This window comes from Octopus bimaculoides, chromosome 20 (genome assembly GCF_001194135.2).
Source record: "Octopus bimaculoides isolate UCB-OBI-ISO-001 chromosome 20, ASM119413v2, whole genome shotgun sequence".
NCBI classification, from domain to species: Eukaryota; Metazoa; Mollusca; class Cephalopoda; order Octopoda; family Octopodidae; genus Octopus; species Octopus bimaculoides.
Genome location: NC_069000.1, coordinates 17,725,843 through 17,749,275, shown reverse-complemented (window position 1 = coordinate 17,749,275; position 23,433 = coordinate 17,725,843). Strand labels below are relative to the sequence as shown.

General features: G+C 38.5%; 2 protein-coding genes across 2 annotated transcripts in view; both read right to left on the bottom strand.

Moving 5' to 3' along the window:
• LOC106883416 (RNA cytosine-C(5)-methyltransferase NSUN2) overlaps positions 1 to 23,433 on the bottom strand; it is a 54,935-nt gene that overhangs the window by 23,703 nt on the left and 7,799 nt on the right. The window contains exon 2 of the mRNA XM_052975205.1: positions 1,246 to 1,326. Within this exon, the coding sequence (XP_052831165.1) occupies positions 1,246 to 1,326 (81 nt within the window). The remainder of the gene's footprint in view (positions 1 to 1,245; positions 1,327 to 23,433) is intronic.
• LOC106883417 (midasin) lies at positions 5,412 to 22,756 on the bottom strand. The gene is made up of 2 exons (XM_014934409.2): positions 22,575 to 22,756; positions 5,412 to 22,161 (listed from the first exon to the last, which is right to left on the bottom strand). Exon 2 carries the CDS (start codon positions 22,061 to 22,063, stop codon positions 5,699 to 5,701), a length of 16,365 nt encoding a protein of 5,454 aa, XP_014789895.1. The 5' UTR covers positions 22,064 to 22,161; positions 22,575 to 22,756; the 3' UTR covers positions 5,412 to 5,698.

Here is a 23,433-nt window from a genome sequence, read left to right as displayed (position 1 = left end):
TCCAGTTGATCCGATCAACGAAACAGCCTGCTTGTGAAATTAACGTGCAAGTGGCTGAGCACTCCACAGACACGTGTACCCTTAATGTAGTTCTCGGGGATATTCAGCGTGACAGTGTGACAAGGCTGACCCTTTGAATTACAGGCACAACAGTAACAGGAAGTAAGACTGAGAGAAAGTTGTGGTGAAAAAGTACAGCAGGGTTCGCCACCCCCGCCTGCCGGAGTCTCGTGGAGCTTTAGGTGTTTTCGCTCAGTAAACACTCACAACGCCCGGTCTGGGAATCGAAACCGTGATCCTATGACTGCGAGTTCGCTGCCCTGACCACTGGGCCATTGCACCTCCACTGTCATGTACCTAATCTTAATACAACCATTCAATTGTGGCCGCAAAACAAGGCACATAACTCTACTTCTCTTATTTTCATTGATGAAACGGGTTGCATTCCTGTTCCAGAAGAATGGAATGTTTCCTCGAGCTACTTACTATATACAAATGTATGTTTGTGTATAATCAAGTAAAAAAAATATATACATTGGCAAAAACATTTCTGAGAAACCAGTATTTTGAATAAAGATACCTTTTGGCATTTTTGTTCCATCCCAGCTGCACACTCACTTGTCAATCTGGTGGCTGTTAAAAATGCACTGAGCCAATAATTGGTCCACCAGAATCATAACCATTGACAATCTTATTCAACGTAACCACTGACAGTCTCATTCCCAAAATGCATGATATCTTTTACTCGTTTGAGTTGACGGCCATGTTGGGGTACCGCCTGTGGAACAAACACAACACGTGTACACATATATGAGGAGGTCCCCCACTTGGTTTTGGAGGTCTTGTCTTGCAAGCTACTTGGTGACCTCACTGCTGCTGTTGCCATGTAAAAAGCACCCAGTACTCTCTGTAAAACGGTTTGCATTAGGAAGGGCAGCCAGCTGTAGAAACCATGCCAAAGCAGACAGTAGGAGTTTAGTGTAGTCTTCTGACTTGGTAACTCCTGCCAAACCATCCAATCCATGCCAGCATGAAAGTGAGATATTAAATGAGAATGATGAAATGATACACACACACAGATACAAATAAATGGACTTCTCTCAGTTTCCATATACATAAAATTTTTATATAGAAAGATCAATAATAATTGCTTCAAAACAACAAAGACAGAAAGAGGGGATATATATAGATAGACAGACAGACAGACAGAGTGAGGGAAATAGTAAAATGCTCAACTCCACTTACTTGGTAATATTTCTGAAAAAGCTCATTATGTCGTACAGTGAGCTGGTAACTCTTTGGCTGCCACTTATCTCGGTTGTTTCCCTAAAACAGAAATATACAGTTTTATAGTTTCAGTTAACATCAACCAAACATGAACCTTTTCTTGGTTTTCTAAAAAAAATCCTAACTCTTGAATACTTTACTTGAAAATTACATCAAAAAATCTTCTGGAAATTAGAAAAGTCATAAGGCTGTCATTAGAAAATAACTTGAAATGCCAAACATGATGGTAGTTTTTTGTAGTCCGAGAAAGATGGTTCTGCAACTTCTTGCTGAACAACCTACACAAATGATTTGCTTATAGTGATCAAATGTTTGTGCTGTACATTAACTCAAACTCTCCATCAAATCTACATTGCCTGGACTGATGCATAGTGTATCACACATCAAGTGTCAAAGTGATCACAGAGTAATATGAAATGAAGTGTTTTGCTCAAGGACATAATGCACCACTTGGTCCAGGAATTGAAACCACAATTTCACAATTGTGAGTGCAACACCCTAACCACTAAGCCATGCGCCCTCAAAAAATACCAAATATAATTTTGATGATAGGTTCCATAATGGATGAAAATGGCCAAACAGCTCATACAAATATAACTTATGCAAATGCAAACTTGAGCTTAATGTAAAAGCCATACACTACAGAGCTGTGGAGGCGCAATGGCCCAGTGGTTAGGGCAGCGGACTCTCAGTCATAGGATTGCGGTTTCGATTCCCAGACCGGGCGTTGTGAGTGTTTATTAAGCGAAAACACCTAAAGCTCCACGAGGCTCCAGCAGGGGATGGTGGCAAACCCTGCTGTACTTTTTCACCACAACTTTCTCTCAGTCTTACTTCCTGTTTCTGTTGTGCCTGTAATTCAAAGGGTCAGCCTTGTCACACTGTGTCACGCTGAATCTCCCCGAGAACTACGTTAAGGGTACACGTGTCTGTGGAGTGCTCAGCCACTTGCACATTAATTTCACTAGCAGGCTGTTCCGTTGATCGGATCAACTGGAACCCCTGACGTTGTAAGTGACGGAGTGCCAACAACAACAACACTACAGAGCTATTTCTAGGTGTACCAACTTTATATATGCAAAGAGTCATTATTCCCAGTAAATTCTAAGCCTGAATAACTTGATTTTGTAAGAAAAATAGAAAAACAGTCTAGACACACACCAATCTGGAATTATGCTCCCTCTCATATTTCAAGTCAGATAAATCACTGATATCTGAAATTAAATTCAAAACTGTCTGCCTGATTAATAAAAAACCCAGAACTGAAATATTTTCAACACTTGTTCATTCATTGTGCAGTCTCTGTTCTCTACTTTTCTAATGAGACTGTAAGTGACTTGTGTACCAGAAAGTAATGTTACAACAATAACTTGTATAGCCACTCTTTCTCCGTTTCTTATCAGCAGTACATTTATGTAGTCCTTCATTCCAGAGCTTCCTGTTGTGTTAAATTCAACTTTCGCTCTTTTAAGACATCTAACCTATAAGGAGATATCCTCTACATGGTTGCTGAACTTGCTGGAAATAGCAGCTGAGTTGTTTTTAAATCACACTCAACCATTTTAAAAAGGGAGGGGAACACTGTGGATAATTTAGTCCTAGTGACATTAAGTCTATTAAATAAATAAAAATATGTCCATGTCAATTACTAATTACATGTAATTTATTACTAGCTAACATCTCTTCTTTTGATGTATTTTTTTTTAGTTATTATTCTGCAGTAAATTAACAATCTTCCATGCACAATATTATTTTTACCACAAATGACAATTTAATATTTAAAAGAAAAACATTTCTGCAATAATGCCAATTTTCAAGATAATCTGAACACAAGTAAATGCACTATAAGCATTTGGAAAAGCCCATTTTAGAAAATATTTTGTTTGGTTATTACAGGACTGGACGTTTGAATTTTAAAATTTTCAAGAGGATATCAAAAATTAAGCAAAAATTTTGCAGGTTTTGCAATGTATAAGATACATGATTTTCTTTTGCCTTTACATAACTTAATACTACAGATTTATATTCCATATATTTTGATGTTGGTTTTCGTTTTCCAGCTCCCAAATGAATAAGAATAATGAGATGACTTTCTAATTTTGTCCATCACAGTAGAATTTGAGTGGATTTAATATGAGCCCTATGTAAGATGTATAATTAATTTTTATTGTGCATTAGTAAAGTAAGCCCTTAGCAAGGGAGTTAAGACCGTAACAAGACATTACAGTTACTATTGATTGGATAAATGGTTTATTGATTCAAATAGAATTAAGAGGGAAGTACATGAGCAAAGTTGGGTATTGTAAAATGAAGTGTAGATCATCGTTTAACGTCCGCTTTCCATGCTAGCATGGGTTGGACGATTTGACTGAGGACTGGCGAACCAGATGGCTGCACCAGGCTCCAATCTGATCTGGCAGAGTTTCTACAGCTGAATGCCCTTCCTAACGTCAACCACTCCAAGAGTGTAGTGGGTGCTTTTACATGCCCCCCCCCCCGGCATGAGGACCAGTCAAGCAGTACTGGCAACGGCCATGCTCAAATGGTGTTTTTTACATGCCACCTGCACAGGAGACAGTCCAGCGGCACTGGCATAAGTGCCGGTTAGGTGACATGAATATTTGGTGGTATGTATGCAGTGGTTAAATAATATTTTCAGACTAATTTAATGCTTTAGCTTTTAAACTGGTCATGCCAAGTCCAAGTATTCTACCCGTTTTATGCTAAATCTAGTCTCTCACAACAACCCTACAATGCCATGCTAAAAATAAACAATCACATCACTGAAATCTTTTAGCTCCAAGATAATGCTCAATTAATTAAAAACAATGTGAATAAATATTACATTTGATTGAGTAATCTGAATGCTAAAGGGTTTAAGAAATTACTTACTACTAACATGGTGATGTCACTTTCAGGAGTTTATACCAAGTGGTGTTCTGTTTTCTCATTGTATTTTATAGGCCTATTTGATTATTTTTCACATGTAAGTAGTTTTTTTCTTTGATCCAATCTTAATCAAAGCATCACTAACTTTTTTAGCAACTGAGAAATTTTTTTAAATTCAATTAATAATACTGCTTTGTTAGTTTGATAGCCTGTGAATATAATTATGAGTTTCATTTGGTTTGTGGCATAGACAATGCGTAGAATAAGTTAAAGTAACATCTTTAAAACCAGTAACTGCAATATTGTTGACGATTGTTTTTTTCTAATCCATTTATATAGAATTTATACCATATTCAAATTTGCAGCTCATGAACAGCATATTTCTCCACTTCTTAGCAACGGTAGCACTTACTAGCCTTAGCTAAGCAAATAATTGTCTCTTCATGCTACTTATATATTTTCGCATTTAAGGTCTCACTCTTAAATATTGAAAATTACATGGAAGCTACAAAGAGATTAAAAGCTCTTTAAGTTCAATGATGCAAATGACTTACCATATGCAGAACTATCTTCAGGAAACAGGCACTGACCAGTCACTTGATTACCTACCAATCAGGCTAACATACAAATCCAACTAGACTTCATGCTTACCAAATTGAAAGATATATAAAAGGTTGTAAATACTAAGTCTTTCCTTAATGAAGAATATGCAAATAATTCTATATTGATTGGGAGATATAAACTCTGATCAGCAAACTCTTCTTTGAAAGTATTAACACAGGTCAGCTGCTTGGCTAGACTCAAAGGCACATAGTACTTCTAGCTGAAGAGGCACATGTTGAAACACTGGTGTCCTTGAATTCTCTGCATCATAAAAGAGAGAGGTTTTTCTCCTTTGATGTACACTACAGCAATTAGTATATTTTGCATCTGAGCCTGATGTAAATACTCCTAAAATTTGATTTCCATAATTTACCACAACCTAACAAAAATTGTTTCCTACATAACGAGTAACCTTGATTATAGACTGTTAGTCTGACATTGTCAAAACTATATTTTCCCCAACCTAAAAGTGCAGTCTAATTTGAAAATCTCGTATTTTCAAAACCAGTCAAATGCTGACATCATTTGCATGTTGACAAAATATGTTTGCTTGTTCTTTCCTCTCTGATACTGATAGAAAACAAAACAGAAATAACAGTGTCATAAAGCAGAGATACCACCAAAAAGACAAATACTTTGTAAATATTTTAATGATTCAATGATGAAATACAGTGCCAAATATAAGCACAAAATGAAAAGGACTGAATACAAAATGATGACATATTAGCAGCTAATGATACTGTCAATATTAATAAGCAAAATAGCTTTTATTGGCTTCGCTTGATTGACACAAAATATATATATATAAAAAAAAAAGATGAATAAGAACCAAGAAAAAGAAATGAATAGCAAGATTTGAAGAATAATCCAATCACAAATAATACAGTTCTATAAATCTTGCAACAACAGAAACGTCACCTCACTGTGTCTCTGCAGTAACCAGTTCAAACCACTGCCGGAGAGCTTCACTAAGAGTCTGTGGCAAAGAGTCAATGTCACGCAGAATGATGTAAAATGGAAAGGGAAAATGGTCCATGTAAGATTTGATCTCTGGCAGCTGACCAGATGCCTTAAAAACAGGAATCCTAATATCAAGGATGGAATCTCTGTTTATTGGATTGTCCAGTATAACGAACACAACAAAAAGATTAGCTGTTTGTGCTTGCCGCAGAGCAGATTTCACATAGTCCATGCCTTCTGAAAAAAGACCTCTGCCATCGGAAACTATCAGCAACAGTTGAGAAAAATCAGGACCCGATTGAGCAGAACGGTAATGTTGACGGCTTTCCATCATTAATGCAGAAGCTTGCTGCAAAAGCAAAGCAATATTTGTCTTCTTTTGTGTGAAAGTAAAATGCTGAAGAAGTCGAGCTCCTGAATGGCAGGAGAACTGCTCACCAAACGAGTGAATAACTTGCATGCTTTCCCCAAAGCTACAAATGGCAAGTTCACCAGTTTCTAGAAGACTCAAACCATTAGCAATAACTGCTAATGACTCAAATGCAAGTTGCTTGGAATGGTTGTCTATCATGCTGGAAGAATCATCAATTGCTAACATAATCTGGTACTGACGTTTACTTGGTTTTGTGCGTCTCAACCAGATTTTGTCTTTACGGAACTGGCTGGCAATATAAGGTATTACTTTCTTCATGTTAATTCGTTTACCAGTTCTATAGTCACCTTTTAGTTTTGTAGCTTGTGATGGCTCAAGAACCAAGCGGAGTTGTTCACATAGTTCCTGTGAGAGAGCATTTGTCATCTGCTCGTACATCTGCCATAATTCACTAGCTTGTCGTTCAAAATCAACTACATTGCCATAATGCTGATTGGCTGACCAAATAGACAATTGTTCTTCAATCTCTGCCCTCAGTTCTTCCATATCAACAATATCCTCTTTGTCCAAATACTTGATCACAGTGTGTATTGAAGATTCAGGAGGTCTGCTGGTACCTTCTGTTACCACCTTTGACCCTGGTATTTCTACAGAATTATCCTGTACTTGTGACTCATCACCCTCAACAAGAGCATCTTCGTCGTCGTCATCGTCTAGAACATATTCTTCAATTACATTCGGCTGTACACTGTTCTTAACAATGTTTGATTCAATCATCTCCACATCATCATCATCCTCGTCATCATCGTCTTCGTCAAAGTCTTCTTCTTCATAATATGAAGCATCTGAATCTTTAATGGACTCGATATCATCGTCGTCTTCATCATCATCCTCATCGTAATCAGCAGCGCAAGCTTTCTGCTGATCCTCAGTTGCTACATCCATTATCTGTTGTTCGTAATGTGATGTTGATTCAGTTACATGTTGATACAGATCTGCCTTTTCATCTTTTGATTTCTCCACCTCTTCCTCCATTCCAGTATCATGATGAACCTCTTCAATAGTTCTAGCATGTCTCTGGTGGGGTTTGTCTTGCATACCAAGACTGCGATTGTCATCGGTCATACCAGGCTTTCGAGTCTGGGGTTTCTGGCTGTCGTCTTCATTTGTTCCATGACTAATTTCAGTAGATGTTTTACTGTGATAGGCCTCAGCATCACTTGGTGCTGTATTAGCACCATCTGTCTGTTGTTTTCTGTCTTTCTCTTTCTCATTGTCACCTCCTGTGTCCAATGCAAATTCACATTCAGCCTTTTGGTTCTGATCATCAGTCATGCCATAAAACTTAGAAGCATCCTTGACAGCTTCGCTATCCTCGTCTTCTCCACTCTCATCCTTGTTCTCCTCTTTTAACTCTACAACTGCAGGTATGTCATCTATGTCTTTAGTTTTCTCTGATTCTTCATCTTCTGCATCACTCATATCTGCTTTACTATCTTTAACACCTTCCTCCTCTTCCTCTACACCCTCATCTTCTTCAACTGATTCCGTCGGTGCAGTAGGATCCTCTTTCGATTTTCCTTCATTCCCAGAACCATCTTCTTCCTCCATCTCATCAGCCTTTTTATCCTTTTCTGCTTCTCTTTCCTGTGTTTCAGATTCTTCATCCATAGATGCAGTCTCTTTGTCTTCAGTTGGATCTTTATCTTTCTCTTCCTCTTCCTGCAATGATGTCTCCATCTTTTCCTCTTTCTCTTTATCATTTTCAGCCTCATCCAATTTCAAATCTTCTGGTAGTTCCAGATTCTCAGCAGTCTCTTCTTGTTGGGGTTTACCATGATAGGGGTCAACTTTATCATTACATTCACTTTCATCCATTGCTTCAGGTTCGTTCACTTTATCCTCTTTCTTATCTTCTAGATTTTCTTTTCCTTCTTCCTCCTCCTCCTCCTCCTTTCCTTCATCTTTATTCTTTTTCTCTTCTGCTTTTACTTCATTCTCATTTTTGGCAACAATCTGTTTTTCCTCTTCTTGGCCAGCACCTGTACCACTTTCTTTCTCTTCTTCCATTGGAGTTTCTTCATCTTCTTCATCAGATCCCCAAAGTTGCTCATCAAGTTTATCAGCTCCTTTGCTTTCAACATCTCCCATTTGTTTGTCAATATCTTCTTCATCTTCATTTTCATTTTCAGAATCATTTTCATCAACTTCTTCATCTGGATCATGAATTTTGCCATCAAAATCTTCAGACATTTCAATTGCGTTATCCTCTGATGCTATATCCGGCTGGTTTTCAGGCTCATCAGGTTTCTGCTTGTCTTTATGGTGAACATCTTCCAACTGGCTTTCATCCTCTATCTGGTCAGATACATCTTTCATTCCTTCACCCTCACCCATCCCTGCATCTTCTTTATCCTCAAACTGGGTAGCGCCTTCTTGGGTTTCATCTGACAATTCAGGCAGGACAAAGAACCCTTTTGTTGCAAGTTCAATGAAATGAGTCAAGAGTTCAGAATACAACTTGGCTGTTGTTCGGTATGCAACCAACAGGTACAGCATGTAATTCTCCAATAAACATTCAAACAACTCAAGCAAAGGAAGACAGCCGACAAAGCATTTCAACCAAATGGATTTCATTGATAACTCAGAAGCCACTTGTTGCTGACTGAACTTAGCTAAATGTTCACTGGGTGCCTGTATCATTTGTAGTAGTTCCTTGATAATTTTCAAAACTTTCTCACAATCTAAATTCTTGATGTCAGTAAACAAAGATTGCTGGAGACACTGTGTTAGATGACCATTAAGTATCTCTATATCATTATCACATGTTTCAGGAGAGGAGCTTTCTTTTGAATCGCCACTACCTTTGGGAGGGTCATCACTCTTAGGTGTTTTCTTATGGGCTTCCAGTAACTTCTGTATAGCAAGTAAGACTTGCTTGATAAGATTATCAAAACTGTCAGTTAACCCATCAAGTGACAGGTCAAAAGGCAATGTTCTGTCTTTCTGGTTAACATCAGAAAGACCTTCAAAGTCAGACGTTTGACCACTGAGTTGTTGTGTCATTGTTGTAAGAACTTCTGTTTTCATGTCACTCTGTCTCTGTTTCCATATAAAAAAAGCATTGGTGTTGGTTTCAATTTCTAACTGGAGAAATGAAAGGGATTCACTGAAGGAACTGTCAGAATTATATTCTGGTTCTAAGAACATTCTTTTGATTTGTTGTAAAGGTACCAATGACTCCTTAAGTCGAAGATAACCAGCATCTAAGAAACATAAGTCATTCCAGGAGAAAATGCTTTTGGTTTTAAGTTTAGTGACAGGTTTTTTCAGAATAGTTTTCAATTTGGACAGGATGTCATTTATTTTTTCAATACACATGCTCCATGTTTGGTTATTGATGGACATAAATGCAGTCTGTGGCAGCATGTGCACAGGTAATGGTGTTACACATGATGTGTTTCCAGAAGGATTGGCCTGGGGACAACATTTTAGTAACATTTGGAATTGACTGAGGCCTTGCCAACACTTCACTGAAACATCCTCTAGAGTTTCTAACCATTTTGAGATTTCTGCTTGAGATGGAAAAGATGAAGATTTGTGTAGAGCTGGAGTTTTTATTTCTAGGATCATTTTGTGATATTGGCAGTAACTTTTTGTGAAAGCAGACAATTTGGCATGTTGGTTAAGCAGGATTTGTTTTAAATGTTCACTGTATCCACGACACCGATCAACGTTACTTAAACCAAAGTCTTTTGCTTCTGGGTTTTCTAAAATCACTTTGAGCTGGGCTTGTCGTGCTAAGCAATTCCAGTAATACTGCTCTCCAGATTGCCACATACTTTTAAAAACTGGAGCATAATGGGGTGAACTTGTTCCTACCATGTCTATAGAAGTCTTAACATCCACAGGATCAACATACAGAAAATCATCACTGTGGCGTTGCTCAGATCTTATCAAGCCCTTTTTGTAGGAAAGGCCAATTTTGGTTAAGTTCCGATATAATTCAGATAAGCCTTGTCTCTGCTTTAAGTTAATGTGTTTAGCTTGTTTCTTCTGCTTTTCTATATCGAGTGATGGTGAAACATGTAATCTGCTCCTTTCTTCAATGCCTTCTATTACTTCACAGGTAAACTCATCAAAAGCTAAAAGCAATTTTAAGTAAGGGGTCTTCTTTTCAAGATCATGGTAATGTTTACAAGCCCGAGGCATTAGGTGAGTCAATCGTGACATCAAACTATTTTCTGGAGCAAGTGGGAGACAAATATCAAATTCTTTGTTTGCACATTTATCTTCTGTGAGAGCTATAGGACGCATCCACACCTCAGCAGATAAATCTTCATTATTGGTGTCAGTGTTAATTAGACTTTTATTACTTGCAAGGACAGTTTTAACAGACTCATGGAGTATCTTCTTAAAAGACCGAATATGCTTGTGGACAGTTCGGTGTGTCTTATCAGTATCCTGTTTCAAAGCCCAATAATTAATATCATTCCAACGAGCTATCTTGACAAATCCTTTCAGCTCTTTTTCAATTGGCACTCTCTTTTGTTCAATATCAGCCTCAACAAAAGGCAAAAACTGCTTATAAAACTCATGTATATTCCAGAGTAATTTGCACATTAGCTGTTGTTGAGGTGAAGTATCCATGTTTATTAGTTGGCAGTGGAATGCATAAACTATCTGAAGGCGAGCTTTAAATTCACCCAGACTGGAGTTCTCCAAGAAGAGTTTCAATGATGCAATTATTTCCTTCTCTATATCTGAAACTGGTTTGCTCTTATCAACATCATCAGTTTCAGGTGTCACAAAAGATATCACAAGTTGGTAGAGATGGAACCACCACTGGCATGCTTCAATTTCTACTTCACGAGAAGTGATATCCAAAGAATTCTTCCAGTAGCTAAGTTCAAACTTCCGCCAGTCAACAATCAGGTTTGAAATATCGTGTAACTCCGTTTCAAGAGACACGTGTTTAGCAGCAACACTTTCCCAGTCTTGTGCCTTGTACAGAAGAAGTTCCAATCCAGATAGAATTTTCATAATTGGACTGGTTAGTGGAAAAGTAAGAATTCTCTTTGATATAGTTTCCAGTTGTCTCAATGTCGGGTGATCTGGCCATTCTTCCAGTAACTGGCTAAGTCTCTGCAGAAGACGCCGCAGAACTGGTTCAGCCTGAACAATCTCTGAAATATTAGCATCTTGATAGACATCATAGTAGCGATCAGGTGTAGGTTCCTTAACAACACCCAATTTAGTTGTTTCATTATGATTGATTACTTCTTCTAAAGCAGCAACTACTAAAAGATGCCCACCAACAACTTGCATGTCGTAACCTTCGTGTAAGCAGGCTTTCAGATAAGAAGATAGAGACATGGCAGTTTTATAGTTGAGCAGAAAAGGTTTGAGTAGATCAACTCCGACCCCAGGGTCATATTGTTCAGGGGAGCCAGGGGCTATCCAATGTGAATTTTTGGTGTAATTGATAAAAAGTTGATGGTGTATGGTACAGATTTCTTTCATCTCTTCTTTAGTTATTAACAGAGAAAGAGGTTCATCTTCATCAGTATCAGCAGCTAAGTTATCACCACCTGATTTATTACCAACATTCTTTGATGATTCATCTAAAAGATTGCTTGGAATGAAATCAATGAAGTCATTTTGATAATTGGGAAATCTCTTTTTGAAGTCTATTTCATTAAGCCTCTCGTCATTGGGGCTACTGTCATGATGAATTGTCTTGAAACGATACAAACTATCTCTCTCTTGTTCAAGTCTTCTTTGCTCCTCTTGTTGCTTGTGCCATGAACTAACAAACAAACGAAGAATGCTGGCAAAGCGATCTAGTACAGGTGAGCTGAGTTCTTGAGATGTGAGGACGTGGTTTTTTAAATGGCAAAGGCCACTGAGTAAAAGCTGAGAGTGAATCTCCTGATTAGTTCTACTAATGGACTTAGAGTCTTCTGTTTTCATTTGACTAGAAACAACAGCATGACTCAGTTGCAAAGTGAGATCTGATGTTAAAGCTGTGGCCAAATCAAGGAAATTAGGATAATTTCTGCTGCAGCTTGGGAACTTTGCCATGCATACACATAAGTTTTCCAACCAAGAAAATTCTGTTTCATTTGAAAGATTACAAAGTCTGGCTAGGTTTTGCCGACAGCATGTTGTCTGTAAACTCTGCATTATCAATGCAAAACCATGACTCATTTGATAAAGAGAAGAATAAAATGGTGTGAGTATATCCCGATACACAGGATAATTAATCTGCATTTTCTGCACAAAGTTGTGGACAGTCTTTTGCCAACTTTCCAGCTCTTGAAGCAAACGAGAGACTTCATTACTTTCAAAATGTTCTTCAGACATTGTCTTTGCCTTGTGTAAAAATGTGAGAATCAACTCGTGTGATCCAGCAGCCATGTGATAGTTTGCATATTCTTGTTTAATCATGGGGAAACTGGAGATATCAGGACGATAAGCAGTCCTGCTCAACAAGCCATGTACTTTGTTGGTTAATTTTTCCCGATATTCCATTAGCCAAATAATCTGTGGGTGAAGCTGGTTGTGGCACAGATCTAAAAATGACTGACCATTCATAAGTTCATTGAACAGATTTTCCATTTTCAGTTCTAAATTGATCATTTCCAAGTCCTCCTGGAGATGAGACAATTTAAGCTTGTCCCTCTCTACAGGGTCCAAATGACCACAAGGACCGAGGATATAGCTTTGTAGAAGGCCAACAAGAACTAATGCTGTTCCAATGCTCGTTGCAGAGGTGTTACTCTCATTTGCATCTAAGAACATGTCTTGAACGCAGTTGATTGCTTTCTCGGTAAGTTTGACAACTATCTCATCAAAATAGCAACAATCTTTCATGTGGCTAAGGAAAGTGTTAATGTGGGTAGACTTGTTATTCATCAAATGTAAATCTGGGACATCAGACTCACAAAACTGAGGTAAAGTGAAGCCAATAGCTATGAGAGTGTGTTGTAAACTCTCCAGAATATTCTTTCGTTCAATATTTCTGCCATTAAACTGAAGACTGGAAAGAGATGCTGTATGAACCCAAAGGTGGGATCGGATTTTGGCAAATAGCTGAGCTTCGTTCTTGTGATGACCAATTGCTACCTGAGGTAGTAAAACACAGTTGTCCATGGAGAAACGATAATTAGAACTTCCATAAGACTTTAGCTGATGTGAAGATATAAGAGAATGTAAAATCTCAACCAGACAACTGCTTATGGCAATGCCAGGTCCAAGGATTCTTTCGGATAGTTTGAAATCATCTAAACTTAGTCCATTAATGGAGTTCTTCCACCAATGCTGGAAATAGGACACCAGAATGGTAGAATAGAAAGTTTTAGAATTACCCTGTCCAAGAGATGAGAGCAGTTTGCGGTATTCAGCAAGACTTAGTGGTGAAACAACAAGATGTTGTTTCATAAATTCTATAAATGGTGGCAGCCAGGTTACTAATTCAGGTTCATGCTGCTCCAATAAGAAATTGAGAATCCTTCGTTCAACAGCCAATACAGTATGTTCATAGAGTGGCCACAAACGTTGATCATTGTCCAATGTTTGTACTGAAGTACTATCTTGACATTCAGAATCTTGTTCTGAGCTACCAGGTGAATGAACGCTGTTTATTTTTAATTCCAAATTGTCAAGAAGAGATTCAAACATTTGCTGGTTCTCATTTGATTTCAGTCTACTGTTCAGTTGTGTGATCAGTTCCACAAACTGCTCAGTTATATTTGCTCTGTTTAGTTTTAACAAATCTGTTTGTGATAAAGTGATTTGTCTAATTTTGTCTTCAGCAAATATATCTATTTTTTCAGCAAGACATTGTAATTTTTGCCACTGTAGATATTCCCACTTAGAGTAAAATGGTGTTGGATTGCCCCAAGAAGCAAGAATTTTTTTCAGCAGTTTTGAAGAAGACTTTCTATCAGAAAGCAAGTCATGGAGATGGTTAATGACTTTGTCGATTTTGTCAGACAGTTTAACAGGACTATTATGACTAATTAATGGCATCAACAGTTTTGAAAATGTCCAGTTCCAAACAAGACTAAGATTAGCAGCACTTGGAGGGGATAGTTCTCTTTCCCAATGCATTAATGCCACATCCAAAAGACGATTCAACCAAGGTAGTCCACAGTAAATCTGATAAAACTGTTTGTCAGAACAATCTCCTTGTTCACTAAAAGCTGCCCGAAGCTCCTGGCGAAGACCAACCAATATGTTATCAATGTACACAAAGACTTTCAAATGAGCAGAGTTTTCAGATGCCATGTGCTGTGTACCTTCACAGAGAGCTTCCCATTTCTTGTATTTCTCTTGGCTTAGCTGCCATTCAACTGTCAAAACTTGTGATAGTTTGATTCTGTTAATAACTCCAGTTAACTGCTCCAACAGACTGATGGTGGAAGTTGATTCTGCATTACATACTGATATCATTTTGTATAAAGCTTGTTTGTTCCACTGAAAATCATAGGGCCCTCTCATCAAGATCTCTGCTCCATTATTACAAGTCTTCATACTGCTCAGACAGTTCAGTAAAATATCTTTAAGTGGATGGCCAAACAGAGCAATCAGTGTGACCTGCGTAAGCTCTGGAAGGTCATGCTGACCACAAACAAGTTTCCAACCACCATAAGTAGATAAGTCAGAGCAATTGACTTCCAGCTGGACTTCAGTTAACAATGGTGAGATAAGTTCACTACAGAGTTTCCAGTTTTGGCCATGAACATGATTGGTCACAAGTTGAATGAAGTTGGCCAGAGGCCATCGAGATGCAGATACATTTGGGCAACAATATGCAGATGACAAAACTTGCCTGAGAACTTCAATATATACACTAACCAAGTGCTGGGCATGGGTCAGAAGAGGATATGAACAATATTGTTGAATTAAAGGTAAGGATGCAGTGGGGAACTGTGCACGAGATGTTCGGATACTTCCATCGGAGTTACAAAGTGAAAATTCTGAATTTGAATTTTCTTTACCAGCAGAATCTTCTAGAATGTAAATTTCAACTCCTCTGTTTCTCATGGCACGAGAAATATTTCCATATTTGGGGTCCATTGTAAAAAAAAGTCTGAAATTTGAATGGGGAGCAATTTCTGGAACTTCCCCATCAATGACTCCTCTTTCACTGACAGTCAGAACACCCGAGGGTTCTAACAAAGCATTCAAACGGTCAAGTACTGATGGATTGCAGAAGTTAACATTTTCAACCAATAACCAGTCACCAGACTGCAAGGCTCGCACCAAAGTACTGTTAATCCACTCAAAGGCATTACTGTTGGAGGTGTTCTCAATACGTTCTAGGGATTGACTTAATGTAGTCAACTGACTGTCCATTTCCAACAGTTCGTTGCTGTCTTCCCGGTTCAAATTAAGCAGCTGTCCTATGATGATATCCAATTCCTTCATTTGTTTCTTCATCAAACTTAGTTCGTTTGCACTGGAAATTAAAGATCCTTTGTTTGGTACAAAGCAACAGTACTTATGCCACAAGTGATAGAGGTAGGCAATATTATTCTCAACATCAGTGAAATGACCGAGTGCGAGTTGTTTACGAGAAGAATGATCTATAGCTTGTTTCACTCGGGTACCAATTTCTTCAATGTGACAACCAATGTCAACTTGTTCAAATCCACCAAGAAGCTCAGTAGTATCCATGGCACTGTTCATAGGAAGGACTTGGAGCCGATTGCCTGTTAACTCGGCCAACATTTGGACGGTACTGGTTTTACCACTGTTTTGGCTCCCGATAAGAATGGTTAACCAATTCATTTGAACACATTTCATTAATGACTCAAGAACAGGAAGCCTTTGGGGCAATAGCTTGAGATTCTTGCTACTTTCAATATTAATGGAGTATTCTTGATGCCTCTGCAGAAAAGAATGGCCACACTGAACCCAGTCTAGACTAAGTGAGAAATGACCACTAGGTCGATAGATTGGAGCCAGACAAGAAAAAGTGTGTTGATATAATTCAATCACTTTGTCTCTGTCTAATTTGGTCTGCATTCTGTCTGCATAAATAAGATTGAGATACTCTCCTGGGTCAAAAGAGTCAGGGGATTGATTATCAACGAGCAGTTCACACCAACGAAACAAATCACGAAGGTTAAATTCCCAGGGACCACCTTTTTGGCCCCATGAACGCAAAGAGACCACTTCAGTTTGCATTTTCATGTTAAAATGAACCATATTGGAAAGAAGCTTTTCAGGAATTGATGGATACATAGTTGTAGCTATGAGCTGGAGATCTCCTCTACTGAGTGCATCAATAAATACTTTTGTGAATCGGTTCAAAAAAGAACGTGGTAGTCCTTTCCGCCCACCACCTTGATGATACGGGTTCTGGCATCCAAAGATACGCGTACTGGCTTGCTGAATATAAAATGTCTTGCCTAATTCTGGAATGAAAACTTCTCCACGGTGATCTAAACATGCATTTAATCCTTCCAGAACAGATTGTGAGGCCAAATTTAATTCATCTAAAATAATCCACTGTCCACTCTTGAGAGCTTGTAACAATGGCCCATCACGCCAACTGAACACTCCTGATCCTTCTCCTTCAACAGGCAAATCAGCACCAAAAAGATCAGATACATCAGTCTGTTCAGACAAGTTGATACGGACAAGTTCTTGCCCAGCTGCCTCGGCGATGGCAGCAACTAAACTTGTTTTTCCTACGCCTGGTGAACCTTCCAACAGAATCGGTCGGGGAAGTTGTAGTGCCCGGAGTATTCTTTGAGCATTCATGCAAGTTGTTGGTGCATTGAAAGCATACTTTTCATTTTGAAACCTTTGAGAATCAGCACGAGGTATGCTAAATGGTGGAATTGTAAAATGAGTGTCAGAACAAATGGCAATTTCATTCGAATAACCGGTTGGTCTTTTGTCAAGAAGTTCAAGTGACTCCATAGTCAACTTCTGTGTTGAGCTGTTGTTCACTTGCCAAAGGAGGAATTGTAAGCATTCTTCTTTGAAATTTTGTATTTCAGTTTCTCTGTTTACTCGTGCAGTTGTCCCTGTCCCTAAACTGTCAAGGAAAACGAGACACGCACCATGTACATAAGCAACAGAAGTATCCACTTTAGATATTTCCATTAATTCATCATCATCATCCTCATAAGACAAGGAGCAGGTGTTGAGAAAGTCCACCCAACATAGAAGATCTCGAATGCTGACAACACACTTTTTGCCAAAGTCTGTACAAGTAAACCATTCAACAAAAGTCATTATAGCATTAGCAATGTCCATCTCATCATCTTCTGTATCACCTTCAGATGATCTGTCAGAGAAACGAATGCTTGGCTGGAGGTTGTGTTGAATGATGCTTACCATATCCCCAGGAGATGCAACTTGGGGACACCAAATCTCAGTAAATCTATTCCGTAGTGCAGGTGAGAGTTCTTTCTTTCCAAAATCTCCACCTGGGTTCATTGTTGCAAGCACGCGGAAGTCTTCTTTGGCAGTAAGCAATGGAACTTTATTTTCCATAGCATCACCACTGCCTTTCTCCGAGAGCAGTAGAGTACGTTCGGGTTCCAGCACACTGTTCAGGCGTTCTAAAACAGAGTCTTCAGCAAGAGATATTTCATCGACTAGAAATGGAGAACCAGTTTGCATAGCTTGCACCATTGGGCCATCAACCCACTCAAATAGTTTATTTATATGCTGATTCTCATCATTCTCTTCAGTTTCCATGTTATTAGAGTTTCGTACTGGACGTAGGCCACCCAAGAAATCAGAACCTTCAGTATTGGAGTGACAGTTGATGGAATACAATTCTTTTCCTTCCATAGCAGCATACATCTGACAGACTGTTGTTTTACCACATCCTGTATCACCAACAAGTAAGACTGGTTCTTTATACTGCAAGGCTTGATTCACAAGGACAGCTAACCGCTGCATGTTGCAGGTCCAAAAGATATGCATAAAGTTATCAAGCGTATCACTTGTTAATCTTTTCAACATTGCCATTGTTGTAACAGATGTCTCTGAAGATAAGTTGAACAAATTATCTGGACACACTTTACGTCGGAAAAACTTCTGAAGAATGTCCCGTACAATATCTTCTTCTTCTGGTTTCCGCATCTTGCCACCTATCAACATATAACCATGATCTGCCATATGCTGATTCCAATCGTAGTTACTCTCGTCAGCTACAGGGCAATGATAACGGTTTGCCCAACGGAATAGGTCACGCAAGGTCATGAGGCCCTGTTTTCCAGCAAAGACAGCTGAGCTGCTACGGCGTGTCTGTAGCTCCAACATGACTTTTACTAGTTTCTTAGCATATGATAGTGGTATGTCACATCTCTGACTCAGAATTGTCTCCAATTCATCACTGGGTATTTCATCAAAGTGGAGTTCAACAAATCTGTTGCGAAATGCACGAGACAATGCTTTCCTTCCACCATAATGACCAGGAGGATTTTGTGTGGCAAACAGCATAAATTTAGGATGTGCTTTTACCATTTCTTGTGTTTCTGGAATAAAAAGTTCTCGGTTGTCATCTAAAAGACGGTTCAGTGCTTCAAGGACATCAGTAGGAGCCAGGTTGAGTTCGTCCAAGATAATCCAATAACCTTGCCTCATAGCTTCAACAAGCACACCTTCTTTGAAAACTAACTTTCCTGCCTCATCAGCTGCATAACTGCCAATGTATTCTTGCAAGTCTGTATGTTCATGGTTATTAATCCGCACACAACGATGGCCAGTTGATGTTGCCAACCACTGCACAAGACTAGTTTTACCAACAGACGTTTCTCCTTGTAATAAAACAGGGTGTCTTCCAATTGAAACAACTCTGGCAAGGTCTTTTAGGTTTGCTCGAACAGAAGGTGTTAGGATGTATTTTTCTGGAACCTGTGGCTCACATGAACCAACAGGAATCCAATAACCTTCAAATTGTAGGTGTTTACTGATGGTAGGCTCTGGTATGGGTCTTTTTAACAATGAATTAATGTCAGCTTTTTGAAGCAGTAGGCGACAAACCAACTGTTCAACTAATGGGTATGAGGAACGATCTAATTGAGTGAGGAAACTCATACAAAGACTTTCATACAGAGTTCGATTTATCACTCCGCCAGGATTAAATGATGCACACATCAGGGCACGACAGAAAGTTCTCAAACTGTAATGTGGTTTATGGCCTGTGCCGTCAGTAAGCTGTTTGGTAGCTAGAACACGAACTTGCATGTAGAAATTGACCAGTCCATCTATTTGAGAAGGGGACAATGACAAACCAGATAAATAATCATTCACCAACACTTTCAAATCCTGAACATCATTCAACTCATCAACATAAAATTCCATGAAACGGTTTCTCACACTTGGAGTGAGTGCTTTTTTACCAACATCAGTGGCAGGATTCATGCAAGAAAAAAGACGGAAATTTGAATGCCTGATCACAGGTTCAAGATCTCCTCGTTCAGAAAGTACAACAGAACCAGATTTGCTTTCCAGTAAGCTACTTAGACATTCCAATGTTTCTGTAGTGGCCAGGTTGATTTCATCAAGAAGAACCCAATCTCCTTTCTTTAGTGCCTTCACCAAAGTTCCTTCAATGAATGTGAATGCTAAAGTGCTTTCAGTTTTCTGCACTTGGAGACGTAGCTGTTTTAACTTCTTATCTTGAGTTTTCCACAGCATCCACATCTCAGAATTTTCAGTCTGGTTCTTTATGGCTGATTTAATGGTATGTTCCATCAAAGTAAACATATCTCTCCAAAACTTTTTGCAATAGCAGTTTTCAATGTGAGTTAAAAATACAACATTTTGCTTCCGAGAAAAAGTCTTACAAAATAATTCTTCAAAGGAATCTTTGAACGGTTTTACAACCAATTTGAGGTCAACTGGTTTGAAGCCACCAAGAAGATCAGTACTGTCACTCTGTTGGTTCATATTGATCACCTGTAAATGGTGTCCAAGTTGATTAGCTAAGTACTGAATAGTTGAAGTTTTGCCAGTTCCTGTCTCTCCAACAAGCAAAACAGGATCATTGTTTTGGACACAGGCAGCTACTTTTTCCAAAAGAGCAGATGACTGCCGTGTAAAAGAGAACAGACGGTGGTGAGAAGATTCTATGGGTTTAGTCGAAGGTTTAATTTTAGGCAGGATAACTCTTCCAACTAGGAATTCATAAGTGGAAATTTGCACATTTGGTTTGTATTTCATGCAGTAGTATTCGGCTTTTGATTTGGTGATGTTTAACTTGGCACCTATTGCTTCTGCAAGCTGCAACCGACGTTTCGGGCAACTGATGCTGAAACAGAAGCAATCAAGAGTTTCTTGAAAAACAAGTTGGCTAATTGCAGAGGATGTTAAATCATAACAAGCAATTCTTTTGCACCAGTTCAAGAGATCCCTGGTTGATATTAATCGTTTGTCATGGGAAAAGAACTTGCTATTGAATTTGTTGTCATCATCCACTTCCATCATTCCCACATGTTCCCCACGTGACAACAAGAAATAAATTTCAAGTAGACGGTCAATGATAGAATGTAATGCAGGATATTTCTGGGAAATTATTTCATAAAGTTCGTCTTTAGATAATGGTTCTAAATTGAGCTTTGTCCAATTTTTTTCTAATAGTGCAGACATTGCACTACTGTAACTACTGACAAATGAACCGGTGCCAGGAAGAGTACGGTAGGTAGCAAATAACTGAAATCCAGGGGAGGTAGTTATTTTCTGTCCACGGTTGGGAATCATCAAAGCTTTGTTTTCAAGGAGGGGCAACAATAAAGAAATAACATCCATAGGAGCATGGTCAATGTCTTCCAAAAGAACCCAATAACCTTCAGATACAGCTCGTGTTAGGATCCCTGGCTGCCAAACAAATTCTCCAGGCACATCAGTACACTGATAAATGCCCAACAAGGCTCGGCTGTCAGTCTGATCTCCAAGTTGAAGTTTTAGTAGATGGGAGCTTTTCCGACGACCTGTCATCTGAGCTAGACATTCAACTATGCAGGTTTTGCCGCACCCAACAGGACCTTGTAGTAGTACTGGATTACCAAGGTTAACTTCATGTGCTAGACGTTGCAAGTTCTTATCTGTGGTGGGAACAGATACAAGTTCTGATTCCATTCCTCGAGGTTTTCTCAGAATTTTAGGAAGAAGTATGCCACTGACAGAAACAACATGTGAATCAAGGAGTTTATTTTCAGCCAGGTAAGTAGCAGTCTTTAGCTGTTTGCCATTTACTCTAGTGTCATTGGTATTCGTCTCTGGCCAAAGCAGAAGCTTTTTATAGCGCAACATCAGTTGGACCATTTCTTCACGTTGAAAGTAACGCTTCATGAGAGTATCTCGCTGGCGTGCAGACATCTGCAAAAGAGTTGCAAGTGTCTGCACAGTAAACCACTGGACATCTTTGTTATCATTTGATAAAAATGGTAATAAATGTTCCGGTGAAATTACCGATTCAGATTCTCGACCAAAAATCACAACACAGCGATAAGCTGTCTGGACAAGTTCTAAAGGATGGGAGTCTGATAATGATAACTGACTGTACTCCAGCCTCATTTTTTTGGATGCTGGTTCAGTAACATCTTGCTCTGAATACAAGAAAGGTGAACTGTTTTTGAGATATAATATAAAAAATTTCTTAAGTGAAGGGCATGTACTAACAGCTTTACTGAGAGCAATGCAGAATGTTTGGTGTAATGAAGTGGTCTGACTGCTCTCACTACTTACTACCATGCTTTTTACTCTCTCAACCAAATCTAATAGAATTGTACTGCTACAATATGTTACATCTTCAGTACATGTTGGATGAAGGAATAATTCTGCTAGAAGTGTAAGAACCTCTTGCTTATTTGATGTAGTCCATTCTTCTTTATGTTGGAGTTCTTGGAACTTTGAAGAGCAATACTGATTCCTCTTGCAAAGTTGAAGGACCAGATCTGCTAGTGGGTTAGCCATCCTGGGGAAGTTGATGTTTCAAGCCAACAGGTGGTGCAAGTCTTGTTAGTTTCTGGAGTATTTCACCGTCTAGGCCAAACACTACTGCATGAAAGCCTCTGTAAGTAGCAATATAAACAGTATTTGTGAGGGATTGTGCATAAAACTATTTTATTATTTTTAAAAATACTAAATTTAAATTAAAATATGAAAATTATGTTCATTATTTTAATGTAATTTATTTTTAAATTATAAAATTTTAGAAATTTAAGTCTACGATAAATGAAAGAAGATACTATATTCTTAATAAAGAAAACAGTGAAATAAATAACCCAGTAAAACTGCTTAGATAATTACAGAAATAAAAAAACCACAATGTAAACTTATTCAGACTTGATGTAAAAGAAACAATATTTCTGTGACTATTTCTCGGAATAGACAGCTTATGTGTCTCAATTTTCAAATTAATCAAGAATTTGGAATGATATACTAAAATATTATAATACAGTGTTTGGGATATAAAGGTTCTTACATAAAACTATGATGGAACTGTTTTCAGCTGAAACCCTGCATTAACAATCAATGCAATCAAAATTTCAGACAGATTGGTTTAACCCTTTAGCATTCGAACAGGCCAAAATATTTAACCTGTTTTATGTTGTATCAGGCTAGATCTGGCCTCTCACCTCAACCATTTGATGTCATTCTAAAACTAAACAATCACATCATAGAAATCTTTAAACAAGACAATGCATGATTAATTCAAAACAATATAAACAAACATTACATTTGACAGAGTAATCAGAATATTGAAGGGTTCTTGGGACTAAGAGTGGTTGCTATCAAAATGGAAAGAGAAAGAGGCTCTTATAACAATATTTGTTACTTCGCGATATATAGCTGGGCCACGTATACACTGCGCATTAGCAGATGCACCTAACAGAAACTAGCAACACTTCTTGTACAAAACATTAGCTGGCATTTATTATAATTACTCTCAACCACCATTTCCCTCTCAAATACAGGGGCCTGGCTGGCCAATATCAGTAGATGTCAGGTGTTCTAGGTCCCCCTACTACTGATTTCTTCCACAAAAAAGGGCAACGGCAGCCTGTTGGAGAAATTAGCCCTGCAAGGTGGAGTAGCTGCCACAGTGTCTCTGGTCATTCTCTGTAGCAATGCCATCACATTCATTACTGAGGGGCACAGCTGGACATACCATGTTCTGAGGTGTAGCCCCCTCCCTTGTCTGCTGCTTTACCCCACCACCACTTTTTTTCTCCTTTCTTCTCTCCTGTTTCTTTGTATTTAAATGTTGTAATAAATTTATGGTCAGTAGGAAGAGGAGCAAATGTATGAGGAACCAAAGGAAGGAACAGTAGTGGAGAAAT

Bases quoted from the DNA above. Each gene is read 5' to 3' on its own strand.
- LOC106883417 (XM_014934409.2), bottom strand. From the start codon at position 22,063: ATGGCTAACCCACTAGCAGATCTGGTCCTTCAACTTTGCAAGAGGAAT.